Source organism: Sesamum indicum, linkage group LG7 (assembly GCF_000512975.1).
Source record: "Sesamum indicum cultivar Zhongzhi No. 13 linkage group LG7, S_indicum_v1.0, whole genome shotgun sequence".
Classification (NCBI taxonomy): Eukaryota; Viridiplantae; Streptophyta; class Magnoliopsida; order Lamiales; family Pedaliaceae; genus Sesamum; species Sesamum indicum.
This window is the reverse complement of record NC_026151.1, coordinates 11,676,266-11,690,229: the sequence shown is the minus strand read 5'-3', so window position 1 is coordinate 11,690,229 and position 13,964 is coordinate 11,676,266. Positions and strand designations below refer to the sequence as shown.

The window sequence follows — 13,964 nt, the reverse complement described above, 5'->3', positions numbered from 1 at the left end:
AGTCACTGCACTTACTAAGTTGTTGTTTTGTTTTCTTATGATTTATATTCGTCAGATGATGCCTCAACGGATGCTTTTGCTCATGCCCCGGAGTTAGGTTTTTACCAGCTTCGAAAGGGGGAGCAAAATTTTTCTAGTCCAACATTTTTATGAGGGGACATTGCCTCAAAATTTTGATAAGGGGATGTTGCCTCAAAGGATACTTCATGTCCTGAAGTCGGTCTTTTACCAACTTCAAAGGGATATAAAGTTTTCGGGATGACATTATCGACGAGGATCTCAATGAAAGTTCCATTTACGGGGTCCCGGGCAATAGCGATTTTCGCCTATATGACAATGACGATTTTTGCATTTAGGGTCCTCGTGAAACTTCAAGAAAATTATGAATAAGTCCTACTGATTTTGGCAATACATTAATAAATTTATACAAGTATTAAAATATTTTATAAACACCTCATTGATTTCTCAATTTTACTGCAATTAAACTCACAATTTCTTTTCAATTTGTTCCAACTTCCAACTAAGCAAACAACGCCGTAGATGGATCATGGCGGTCAATCGATTGAAAGCCGATTCTCATCTTTATATCCATCTTTTTTCAAGGACGACTTGATTTTGACTGTAAGAGAAACAAAGATCTATCCGTTCCGTCCTATACAACTATCTTCCTAACTGGGGGCAGATACGGAAGAGGTATTGTGTAGAGTTGCAACTCCAAACATCCCTTAATTGGTTTGTTGGCGGCCTCCAATTGTATGAATGGCGGCCAAAATCACGACCACTACTGCCTCTGCCGCCGCAACCTACGAAAGTGTAATTTTGCGGCGGAGGAGGATGAACGTTGTGCTCCTCCGACCATCCTCAGTCACCATTCCTTACTTTCATGCTCCTCCCGCCACTACTATGGTGAAGATGAAAATGACATGTCAGTGCGTCACCAAGGAGAACACCGGCATCTTCTCTGTGACACCCCCCAGCAAGGCTGATTTTGACTACCTCGGCCAGAGTACCAAAGGCGACCTGAACCTCAACTTGGGTAATTCATGTTCACCGATCTCCAATAATTGCTTTTCCGTTTAATCGATGACAAAACTCTCAACAGCGTGATCACTTGTAGGAATTGATGACGGAGAGGTGGGTCTGGAAGGGCCCATTGAGGAAGTGGCCAGAATGGAAGCTCAAGAAGCAGAGTACTTGCTTAACCACTTGGGAATTCCGGTTGCTTTCTTGCTTAACTCTCCATTTTATATAGTCATTCTTGATATCTGTGGTTTCCCTTGCTTTGCGGGTGTGTTAGGCTGAGCTTATGCAGACCATCTTATGAGATGTTTTTTATGACTTAAATGTTTGGTTTTATATTAAAAGTAAGCTCTTGAAGTTTTACATCTTATAAGAGCTTGTAAGCTCCTTTCCTTAATAACTTTCCAAACACTTTATAAAATGCTTTAAGTAGTTATAAGCTCAGCGAAAAGACCTCATAGTCAATGACTCATCAGAACTCATAACTCGTACTGAGAGTAGCCTCGTCTACGCAAAAGGATAAGCTGCCCTTTGAGGCATTTCTCCTGGGGGTCGTAGAAAGAGAAAACAAGCTCATTAGGTTATCTATTTAATGGTACTATGTCAATTACGGACTATGATTACTTGGAGACAGTACTTCAAGATTAGAAGTAGTGGACAATATCTTTCCTATGCTACCTATTTGAAAAGTTTGAGACGTCATTGCAGTTGCTTATAAAATATTTCATCTTCACCGGATAGTGTAACTTCACTGCATGATTTAGCATCTGTCATCTCTTTGGGGCTTACAAGATTGGGAATAGCACAAAGCAAGCATCAAAAACATTAACACTATGTTTGTTTTCATTTTCAAGTTATCTCCGAAATGAGTCAAAACATGCCCAACGGTTGCCATATATAGAAACACTTTATTTGGGTGTTTTTAAATGTTTTAGCATAAATATATACATATATATATACACACACATATACATAAATATATATATAAAAAAATATGATTTGACAATGAACAATATATTTTGTTTTCAAAAACACAACATTAAACATAAAATACTTATTTTAAATTATCTCCAAAAAACAAATCTAAACATATATACTATTTCTAACACATACTATTTATTTTTATTTTTCTCTCTCTATCTCCACAAAACACAACAAAACACTTAAAAAACGAATCCAAACACTACGTAAGCTTGTGGAATTCGGGAAGGTGTGGGTGTGTGTTATGGTGTCTCTCCATTCTATCAATGCTGTATTTTAACAATCCTTGCGCTCTGTTCATGTAAGTTGGTTTTCTTCCGGTGCTGGAAATTGCTGACTTTGATTTCATGGAACCAATTTGCAGGATCCATTTTCTGCAAGATATTCACCACGTGGCATTTTTTGTAGTAGAACGCTTAATTTGCGGTCAATTAGTGTCATTGGCTATGACATGGACTACACATTGATGCATTATAATGTGATGGTAATTAAACATTCTGCTATTCCTGCACAAGTTATTAGCCAAGTTGTTCTTCATTTTTTGTGTACTTATTTCAACTCGGGTGAGGTTGTTTTATGCCAATAATGTCCACTGATAAGGCTAGCTTAAATTACTTCAATGTGTAATTAATCTAAAGCTACTCCACGCACATCCCATGAATTGTTCATCATGTCTTGGGGATTGAATCAAGATGTGCTCTTTCAGTTGAAATTTTGACTGAATAGGGGCATGGTTTGTGTGTTTGCAGGCTTGGGAGGGAAGGGCTTATGATTATTGCATGGACAATTTGAGAAATATGGGTTTTCCTGTTGAAGGACTTGCATTTGACCCAGAACTGGTATGTTGTATGTCTGTGGCATATGACAGCTGTATATTCTTTTTTCCATTTTCTTGGTCTTAGAGTCCGTGTTACCTTGTGCTTGTAGGTCATTCGTGGGCTAGTGATCGACAAAGAGAAAGGAAACTTAGTTAAAGCGGACCGGTTTGGATATGTTAAGCGGGCTATGCATGGAACAAGAATGTTGTCTACTCAAAGAGTAAGGTATAGTTCACGATTTGATTCTTGCTTTTCATATATTCCTCGTGAATGCCGATGCTTCTTTCCAAAATATTGTCCAAGTGAATAGCCAGACAACTTTCCAACAACAAGAGATCCAAGGGAGATACTGTCATTATCATATTATATAGGTTTTCATGATTTCCTACTTTGACTCAGTGTGCAGATTAATCTGGGTTTTATTTAGTTTAAGCTCCTCTTTCCTTGTTTCTTATGTAGTCTTGACAGAATTTTAAGTTAAAGTTCACTAGACCCATTAACTTTCTTTGAATGGAAGTGAGATGTACGGGAGAGAACTTGTGGATCTGAGAAACGAGAGCCGGTGGGAGTTCCTCAATACACTATTCTCTGTTTCAGAGGCCGTTGCTTATATGCAGGTACACAACTTCCAAATTTTTACTCTCCACTTATAATGTGAAATTGCTGGGAAACTCACCTAATTGTCTCTTAGTTTTATCCATGCGTTCTTTGTTTTGTTTAGTGCCTGCAGAAGAATGTTTCCCCATTATTCACTTACTCTCAGTAAAAGTTCTGTCTAACAACTATAAGCAGGCAGAAAATTAATAGGAATTGAAAACAGCTTGCTTTCAGAAGCAAACAAGTTGAAGTAATTGGCATCTAGACATGTTTTCTATCTTGAAAGACCGATTTGTTGCACTGGTTTCGATTAATGTGGATGTCAAATTATCTGAAGAGTGCAATATCAACTCTAGATTAGGAGCTGATGATATTCAACAATTGATGATGATGATGACTATCATAAGAACAAGGCGGACTACACCATGCTTTGCTTTGTGGCCATCGGGGGTGATTTAATCTGTCGTTAGTCAGTCTTATTTCTATAAAACTTGCAAAGAGGGAGAGATAAGGCACAAGCAATGGTGTAATACTTACAAAATCAAAGCAGTAGGGGCTATGCCATAAGATTTTCATTCGTGATTGTTGATTATGTACTCTTGGTGAGAATTAATGTTTTTGTGTTTGGAGGTAACTCCAAAGATCTCAGTGGAAAGTTCTTTTCTTATAATCTTACCTATTTTTGGAAAAAAATCATTTCATTCTGGGTCAGAATCTTTTTTTGGTTCCGTAGTTCATGGTCCGTGGAAGCACCATCTGCGTGGGTGGGGGTGGGGGTGTTTGTAAACATAAGATTTCCCTTTAAAATGCAGATCTATCAGGTATGGGTGGTAATTGACCTTTAAGCTTCCATGCAGGCACTATTAATTCTCCTTCATTTATGTGGTTTTTGGTGCCATGGCTTTATATAATAAATATACTTCATTTTCAGATGGTAGATAGATATGATGAAGGAGCTATAACTGCAGATCTTGGTCCACTTGATTACAAAGGGCTTTACAAGGTTTAATGTTGAAACTTATGTGGAAATGAGTCAAATGACCGTAGATTCATTACAATGCCATAACTTTATCGAATTGATTTCAGGCTGTTGGAAAAGCGCTCTTCAGGGCACATGTCGAAGGCCAGTTGAAGGTATTCTCCCTTTATATCTTTTACTTTTCAATGTCCATTTCAAAAGCATCATTAATCAACTGATACTCTCACAGAGTGAAATTATGTCGAAGCCAGAACTCTTTGTAGAACCTGATCCTGAGCTACCTTTGGCACTATTAGACCAGAAAGAGGTACTTTTCTTTCACGTTTGGCAAGTGGTTGAATGGTACATAATTATTGCTGAATTATTACTACTGTATGTCCGCATATCCTCTGTAAATATTACTTCTTAGCAGACAAAATTTTGCTATTTTCTAACAGGCCGGTAAAAGGCTTTTGCTTATTACCAACTCAGATTACCATTACACTGAAAAGATGATGCAGCATTCTTTCAATAGATTCCTTCCAAATGATATGAGCTGGAGAGATCTGTTTGACATGGTGAGTAGACATATTGCGCCTTTACTTTGTCTTTGTTTTATTTGATCAAAGTATAACACCACCATCTGTCACATGCTTCAGAGACTTGACTTGCAAACATGCCTTGAACACAACAAAATTAGTTAAAATGTGTTCTGAACACCTATTTCAGTCATAAAAGAATCGTTGTTAGCGTCATTTATTGTAACTAAAAGTCGAAAGTGTATGATTCCTTGAGCGCCAGCATGCGGTGATTCATTGTTTCTGCAGGTGATAGTCTCTGCCAGGAAGCCAGAGTTTTTCCAGATGTCACACCCAATGTACGAAGTAGTGACTGGCGAAGGTCTTATGCGTCCATGTTTTAAGGCTCATCCAGGTGATCTTGCTAATGTCTTAGCCCTTCAAAGTCTATGGTGTAAGCTCGCTGTATATACAGCATATGCTGCCACGTCGTTTAAATGTCTGCCTGCAGCAATTAAAATGGCCCGTTTTAGTATGGATTAGCTAATTAAAAGTAATACCAATATAGGATTCAAAATCAAAAAGTGGATTTGTCTTTTATCCTTGCATTTGCAGTTGGTTATGTAATGAAAGTTCAAAATCTTAGTTTCTCTATGAATCAAAGTTTGTTTTTTTTTTTCTGAATTTATTTTTCTTTTTACATCATTTGTACATTTTCCTTCACAAATTGCCTTTTCATCAAATTGCCCAACAGCCAATCGCTTTTTCTCCATAACCAGCATTTGATCAATTGTGAAGTGATTAGGATTTTCAAGTGATGGAAATTGTTGATATTTTTGTCTTATTCATTGAATTTTCTTTAGTCATCTTCTTTTATCCTCAATTTCACATAATTGTAAGAGCTATAAATCTGATTAGGGGGATTATACTCGGGAGGAAGTGCTCAGATGATTGAGAATTCACTTGGTGTTCATGGAGATGAAATTCTTTATGTTGGTGATCATATATATACAGATGTTAGCCAATCTAAAGTTCATCTTCGATGGCGCACAGCGCTAATTTGCCGAGAGCTAGAAGATGAGGTTTGTAATTGTTGTTTATTGTTAGAGTATCAGTTTTGATTTGTATATATCCTTGGATAGTTATGTTTGGTAGGTTACCACTTATCTGTATTAATTACTTAATTCCATCTCTAGATATTAGATGGTGGAAGAATCAATAATACACACAACAATTTTCTTGTATTCCATAAGGAAATTTAATCAATTAAAAGTTTTGCAGCATTTATATACTTGACATTGATTAGTGTGCCGACATTTTATCTCTAGGCTTAGTACATTTTCACAGTTCTGAATGCTAATTTTCTTTAAAGATATCAAATCCAGTTGGTGTATTCTCTCAACTCAATAAAATGCCCGGGTCACTGCCACTGTACAGATTGTCAGTTTTGAGTCTTTTGACCCTATTTTGCAGTATAGCGCTTTAGTCCGTAGTCGAGGTCATCGTGCCACGTTGATAGAGCTTATAAATCAGAAGGAGGTTGTGGGCGACCTCTTTAACCAACTCCGACTTGCTCTTCAGCGACGAAGTAAAGGACGTCCGGCGCAGGTAATTTGACAAGAACCAGTGTCTTCTCGTTTTACCAGGGTGTTGTTCTAGGAGTTCAAGCATGTTTCGTCTAAAGATGTTGCTTTTGTGCTCTTCCGGATTCAATTTTGTTGATTTCCTATTATACTTGAAAAGAATAAAAAAAAAAAGAACTGATATTGCTATTCATTCCTCGTGATTTCAGAGTGATGATGATATGCCTAAAAAAGTCAAAGTTGCCTTCTGGTGTGGGTGGTGGAATTGAAGCTTTCTTGCATCGGATCTATTTGTAGTAATCAAATGGTACTTGCATTCTTAAGATTTGAGAAAAAGAATTGGAAAAATGTTTTCAAACGAGACTCCATCAGAAGAACTTAAAATCTATTAAAAAATTTCACAAAATATAAGTAAAATGAAAGTGGAAGAACTTGAAATTCTTTGTAATATAGAATTGTCCAAACAAATCTAACTGTTGATTTGTTAGTAGGGATTTGAAATTCCTAAATCCAAATCCATTGATTCAAATGTAACCTAAAAGTTTTATAGAGAAAGCTTATTTACATACTGCATTTACTGAAAGAACAAAACCAGTATCTATAGTAAGATATTGAACTTGTCAGTATTTGCTGCTAAGATGGGGCCGTTTAGATGTTTTCATTAGGCCCATTTCCATGTTACACTGTTTCACGGTGTGAAACTATGCTTGGCAAGCCCATTTCTATTCAGACTGGGTTTTCTTTTTGAGCCATTGTTTCTCGGTTTACATGCTACCAGAAGGAATTGCCCATTTTCAAGGTGCAATTAAAACATGTCTTTTCCCCCCACCTAGTATGTCATAGGCCTGAGAAGATGGCCATAGCTTTCACATCAAATTATGTGGTAGTAGATATGTTCTCTATGCATGAGAAAAGTACTTCTTATTCAAAGGATTGGATTTGTCACCGTAAGTAAACAATAGCACGTAGTGTTGATTGTTAGGTCAATTAATTACATTTCAAATATTTATTTCTCCTCTCAAGACAAGTGATTTCCATGCAGATTATAAAATAAAAAAGACAAGTAACATGAAATGCTTGCGCACTTACACTAGCTCACTCAAATTGATGCGGTGTATTACCTGTAAATCTCATCTCTTTTATGCTATCTGATTGCTGCTTTAATGAAAAAGTTTTTCCTTCAGACTCTGGCTGCAACTCGCATGGATGATAAGGAACTCACGGAAAGCATTCAGAAGCTACTCATTGTGATGCAACGACTTGATCATAAAATTGCTCCCATGATGGAATCAGATGGGGAGCTTTTCAACAGAAGGTTTAAAGCTCATAAATGAACTTTCTTGCTTGGTCATTTTCTCATTTTGCAATCAAGCTTGGACATGCTTCAAGTTGAGGGCATGTGTCTATTGTTTCAGAATTGGACTTGGGTTTAAAACAATGGCTCTTATCTTTTCTCAGGTGGGGCTTCCTTTCACGAGCAGGTCTGTGGGACAAAAGCCACTTGATGAGGCAAATTGAGAAGTATGTTTTCTGTCATGTAACTCTTTTGTAGTGGTTAAAAGATGCCAACTGCCATTTAAATTACTTCGCAAACTGCAGGTATGCTGATATTTATACCTCAAGAGTTTCTAATTTCCTTCATTATACACCTTTCATGTACTTTCGTGCCCAAGAACAGGTATGCAAGCTAAAATTTGCTCATTGGTAGTCCAAGATTGAATGAATTGTGAGATGGTAAATAAAAACCAGAGAGTATGATTGCTTGTGATATGTGTTTGTACATCTCAGCTCAATGAGAAAGAAATGAGGTAAAAGTAGTTTTTGGGAGATGGAGGAAGAATTATTGAATGTGTTTGAATGCAAGATAAAACATAATGATGATAGTTGATCTAATTCAACGGATAAAAGGTATTAGGTAAAAGATGAAATATAATGATTATCATTTATGCGATATGCTTTGTTTGAACTTAATAAAATGTGATTTAGTATATGTTTTAAAAGAAATTTCACTAACATGTGATGTTATCAAAGCTGAAGGCAGCTTTCTGTAATTGCTATCATATTGTTCTTCTTCTTCCCTGTTTGATATCTTGTCAATAACATATCTTCTAATGCGGTCCCAATGCAGTCCCTTGCTCATGATACGTACTCATTCCACCACCTAAAGCATGAATCATGATGAATCTGCTGATCATAAGAACAACAAATTTTCCTTTTTAGATAATCCGTCCAGTTCTCAATTTGTTGTATATATTTTTTTTCCGAAGAGATTTTGGGAGTCCTTTTTTTCAGTTTCTTGTTTCTGGGACTCTATGTGATGGAAATTTAAGTTGCTAATGTCATATTTGTTGTTGGATCCTTGTATATCCATTTGTGTGTCTCCTGCTATGTTTGAAGTAAAAGCATAACGTAACAATAAATGGCGCGAGTCCATTTTCTGGGAGGCATCTTACACCCTTTCGTTAAACAAATCCAATAGGTCAATTAGGAAGAAATTTGGTACAATCAGTCAGTTAAATTTTTTATTACACACAATTCACAGTGATTTGGGAGTGGCCATCTTTCTTGCATCAAATGTCATATTATGACCAACTTCATGATTTGACAACTAGCATCGCGTTAACTCATTGTAATTTATATGCGATTCATATATAATTTATTTTAAAAGGAAAATTGGGGAACGTTTTTTCTGTATAGAACCTTGTTTAAATACATTTTGAAGAATATATACACGAGGCTTTATTTATATTCCTCAAGAACCTTCAGCAAACGGAAAGGATAATAATCTCTTTTAGGCTTTATTTCGATTTAGAGGTGATGTTGCTAAATTTCGAGGGAGTGACAAATAATTCTTCCAAGATTTATCTGTGGAGGTGATCTACAGCATGAAAGAAACTATAATGTTTTTCTTTTCTAAGTAGATACGATGAAAGAAACTATAATGTTGTTCAGCCTGTTTTGAAGTTTTTCAGCAATTTTTCCTTCTTTTCCTTAGCAATTTTCTGTAAGAATTTTTCAAAATGTGTATTGGGGCAGCTCAATTAATCTCAAGCTGGCAAAAAAAACAAGTAAACATGTCATTAAGTCGGATTGAGCGTGAGATCCGGATAAGTAACCTCTAGTAAATATGGCTTTAAGGCACTTTATTTTCATTCAAATCTATCTCACAAACTAGCTATATAAATGTTTACGTGTTGGATACTTGGATTACGTACAAGGGTAAAATACAACTTGACTAACAAGAAGCGGCCCGGTCCGCTGCCCGCGGGCATCAAGATAAGAAAATCGGACTTTGTCAGCATAATATGTGTGCTCGATTCTTGTACATCGCTTTCGTTTGGGCGTTTCTCTTTATCGTATAGATAAAGTGGAGGAATGGAGGAAAAATGAGTTGGACATGGTGCACTAATTTTGAGCTCTGGAGAAGATTCATTCACCTGAAAGCCAGACAGGGAGTACAGACTAGAAGATGGATGCCTGGTTTATCATCATCGTCTCCCTCTGCATCTCGGCCATCGTAAAATTCATTTTTAGTCTGTTCCCGGCGTGGATTAATAGCAAGAAGCAGCTTCCACCGGGACCCCTAAGCCTCCCGCTCATCGGCAACTTAATATGGTTACGCAAGCCCATCTCCGACCTGGAGTTCATCCTCCGCCGCCTCAAACCCCGCTATGGTCCTCTCATCACCTTGAGAATCGCGCATCGTTCTTTCATATTCATTGGCAGTCACTCCCTCGCCCACCACGCCCTTGTCCACAACGGCGCCATCTTCTCCGATCGGCCCGCCCCCCCGCCCACCAGCAAAATCTTGAACAGATCACCGAAAGCAATTAGCTCCTCCACCTACGGCCCCACGTGGCGTCTCCTCCGCCGCAACCTCACCTACGAGATCCTCCATCCCTCGCGTGTCAGGGCCTACTCCAGCGCCCGTCGCTGGGTCCTTTCACTTCTCATCCACCGTCTCCGGGATACTGCCCAATTGGAATCTTCGGTGAGGCTGATTGATCATTTCCAGTACGCCATGTTCTGCCTACTCGTACTCATGTGCTTTGGCGACAAGCTCCAGGAGAATCAAATCAAGGAAATTGAAGCCGTGCAGCGTAGACTTCTTCTGGGTTTCCGCCGTTTCAACGTCCTCAATTTCTGGCCTCGACTGGGGAAGATTCTTTTTCGCAAACGCTGGAAGGAACTGATTCAACTGCGCCAAGCTCAGGACAAAGTATTTATTCCCCTTGTTAGGTCTCGTCTCCAAGTCAAACGAACGAGGAACATTAATAAGGATAAGGTTGAGCAAGAGCAAGAGGATGAAGCAGTGGCATATGTGGACACTCTGGCGGATTTGCAGCTTCCTGAAGAAAATAGGAAACTGCTGGAAGAAGAGATTGTGAGCCTGTGCGGTGAATTTCTCACTGCAGGAACCGATACCACATCCACTGCTCTACAGTGGATCATGGCCAACTTGGTCAAGCACCCCCACTTCCAGGACAATCTTTACCAAGAGATATTCAGTGTGGTGGGACGGCCCCCTCGGGTTACCTCTGACAGAGAAGAGTGGGTGCAGCATGTAGTAGAGGAGGAGGACTTACAGAAGATGCCATACCTGAAAGCAGTGGTTTTAGAAGCCTTGAGGCGCCATCCTCCCGGGCACTTTGTTTTGCCACATAAGGTGACTCAAGATGTTGAATTGGATGGTTACATAATCCCAAAAAATGCTCTCGTGAATTTCATGGTGGCAGACATGGGTTGGGACCCCAAGGTGTGGGAGGATCCAATGGAATTCAAGCCAGAGAGGTTCTTGGACTCCAGTGAAGATGGGTTCGATATAACGGGGAACAGGGAGATTAAAATGATGCCATTTGGCGCTGGCAGGAGAATATGTCCGGGCTATGCATTGGCTCTGCTTCATTTGGAGTATTTTGTTGCCAATTTGATTTGGTACTTCAGGTGGACACCTCTTGAAGGAGATGAAATTGATCTCTCCGAGAAGCAAGAGTTCACCACTGTCATGAAGAATCCACTGCGTGCTTGCATCTCTCCTAGAATGTAATCACTTTTGAGGTTATTGGCTCGGACGTTTCCTGCATAAGCCTGGGCAAAACCAGCTTATGACTGATGTCGTGCACCTATTATGCACATTTTACTGTACTGCGCATTCTGTTTACTTTATTGTTTGTCAATCAGTTTGATTTAGTACATAGCATACTATTTGTTCTTGAAAGTTCGAAACTTGGTTTATAGAATTCCTGCAGAGAATGTGCTATATTTGCTTGTTTCCAATCGTTAATCCTTGACAAATTGAAGTCGTCGTTTATCTAGAGTATCAGAATTCAGAGCTGATTGGCAAATATTAGTTAACATAATGTCTTGCTTAAAAGATATCCCCTAGGTTCAAGTTTAAATGGAGAAACCTTCACGGAATAGCTGTAATATCTTCCATTTTCAGGTTTGAATGGAGAACCTTTATAAAGAACCCCAACTGTTGATAGTTCAGCCTATGGGGTTATTTATTATTTTATTACAAAAAAAAATTATGTTAATATAATTTTTTTAAATATATTAATAATAATATAAAATTGCAACTCGATTAAAAAATTAATTTTTTTTAAAGATTGGGCCCAAATCGTGATTTACGACTTGGGCAATTTCCTTTTTTTTTTTGTTTAATTAAGTTTTATATCAATTGATTATATAATTCTGTTTAATTATATATAATTAACATATTAAAGTCCAAAAAATCATAATATTAAAATTGTATTAATTTAAAAAATTACAATTAAGTGTACAAGTGTAATAATATATATTCTTTTGTATAATTGTAAAAAATACAATGAAGTATACAATTATTCTTGACAACCCAATACCGGCACATCTGATTGTGTAGAAGAATTTCTTTGTTGAGATTTTGTTTGTTGAGATTGTTACCTTGCACAGGTTTGCACCCAATCCATCTCGTTGTGGTGTTTGATTTCGACCAAGGCGCGAAGATATGCTAATGATAGTGTCGTGGACCAACTCAAATCCACTATACATTTATACACTTGGGCATCAAGTCGCAATTTTTTCTTTAAAAAAAATTAATTTTTTAATCGAGTCAAATCGCAACTCGTTATATTATTATTAATTAAATTGTAATCAATTATTAAATTGTATACTTCATTGTATTTTTTGTAATTGTACAAAAAATATACACTATTACATTTGTACATTTAATTGTAATTTTTTAAATTAATATAATTTTAATATTATATTTTTTTAGATTTTAATATGTTAATTATATATAATTAAACGAACTTATATAATTAATTTATATAAAACTTAATTAAAAAAAGAAAAATTGCCCAAGTCGTGATTTATAATTAGGACTTGGGCCCAATCTTTAAAAAAAATTAATTTTTTAATCGACAATCGCGACTCGATATATTATTATTAATATATTTAAAAATATATATTAATATAATTTTTTTTAATAAAAAAATAAATAACCCTCAGCCTATGGGTCTAAATTTTCCCATGGAATGTGGAGGATTGTCAACATAATGATTTTCAACTATATGCATCACCACAGTACGTCAGCAATACTAGCAAAACAATATGAAAGATTAAGACCTCCTTTACATATGGGTATTAGTCATGATATCATAAATTATCAGGTCCAATTTTTGTCTATTTTCAAAATTTGTGGTCCGTTATTATTGCCCAACTGTTGAGGATTGGATTGTGATATTAAACCCGTCCATCTTACTGTCATTAGAATTAGCATGGGCTCACTTATACTTAAAGTTTTTTATATTATCTCTTTATTATTTAAATTTAAGAAGATAAATGCATTAAATATTTGGCTAATATTTGTGCTTTTTAAAAAGATAAATACTATATTATTTATCTTGATTTGATTAGAGCATAAATATAGTTGTTTTATATGGCGCCATTTGATTGGCTTGAATATTAATTTGACTGCAAAGCACGACTTAAGCCGAAACACTTCAATTTGCCACTTGTTGCCCGTTGATTTGGTCACCATATATATATATATATATTAACTTACCAATTAAATTAACTATTTACACTCATAATTAATTTAAAAAAATTCATTATATAAATAGAAAAAGAAATATAACTGATAATTAATATATTATTTTACACTCGTTATCACTCAATTAAATATAAAATTTTACTTGTCTACACACACATCGATAGGTCTTACCAAACAAAAAAATCACACTCACTTCTTTTTTAAAAAACCCAAATAATTTCCTATTTGGATTATTGGAAGTTCTCAGTCTTACAACCATTCTACCTTGAAGAAGCACTTCTTCCTTTGCAGTTATGTTTAAATTTTTGTTCCAACTAAATGGAAGAGACAAGAAAAAAAAAAAGAAAAGGAAAACAAAGCTATTTAATTCTGAGGAAGAAGAAGGAATAAGCTTTTCCCACAAATTTTTTATTTGCTGGTGCATTTTACCTACAAATATATAGCCACTTCTCGAAA

General features: G+C 36.5%; 2 protein-coding genes across 3 annotated transcripts; both read left to right on the top strand.

Annotated features, from left to right (window-relative positions):
• Positions 529–8,840, top strand: LOC105167190 (5'-nucleotidase domain-containing protein 4). 2 transcript variants are annotated; one of them, XM_020695215.1, is made up of 17 exons: positions 529–1,036; positions 1,118–1,218; positions 2,366–2,485; positions 2,751–2,840; positions 2,929–3,044; positions 3,337–3,436; positions 4,348–4,419; positions 4,503–4,550; positions 4,625–4,702; positions 4,833–4,952; positions 5,202–5,307; positions 5,811–5,974; positions 6,366–6,500; positions 7,648–7,790; positions 7,934–7,996; positions 8,075–8,153; positions 8,604–8,840. In XM_020695215.1, the coding sequence occupies exons 1-17, from the start codon at positions 760–762 to the stop codon at positions 8,652–8,654; spliced, it is 1,863 nt and encodes a 620-aa protein (XP_020550874.1). In that variant the 5' UTR covers positions 529–759; the 3' UTR covers positions 8,655–8,840. The 2 variants fall into 2 exon arrangements, with proteins under 2 accessions (XP_020550874.1, XP_011085116.1); XM_011086814.2 differs by having other exon boundaries at positions 532–1,036; positions 7,660–7,790.
• Positions 9,755–11,775, top strand: LOC105167189 (cytochrome P450 89A2). Its single transcript, XM_011086813.2, has one exon. The coding sequence runs from the start codon at positions 9,945–9,947 to the stop codon at positions 11,520–11,522; it is 1,578 nt and encodes a 525-aa protein (XP_011085115.1). The 5' UTR covers positions 9,755–9,944; the 3' UTR covers positions 11,523–11,775.

What these genes read in the sequence shown, in the direction of transcription:
- LOC105167189 (XM_011086813.2), top strand. Translation starts at nt 9,945, where the DNA reads ATGGATGCCTGGTTTATCATCATCGTCTCCCTCTGCATCTCGGCCATC.
- LOC105167190 (XM_020695215.1), top strand. Translation starts at nt 760, where the DNA reads ATGGCGGCCAAAATCACGACCACTACTGCCTCTGCCGCCGCAACCTAC. An exon ending in TTAACCACTTGGGAATTCCG is followed by an intron (nt 1,219 to 2,365) that starts GTTGCTTTCTTG and finishes ACCAATTTGCAG; the next exon opens with GATCCATTTTCTGCAAGATA. An exon ending in TTGATGAGGCAAATTGAGAA is followed by an intron (nt 7,997 to 8,074) that starts GTATGTTTTCTG and finishes CGCAAACTGCAG; the next exon opens with GTATGCTGATATTTATACCT.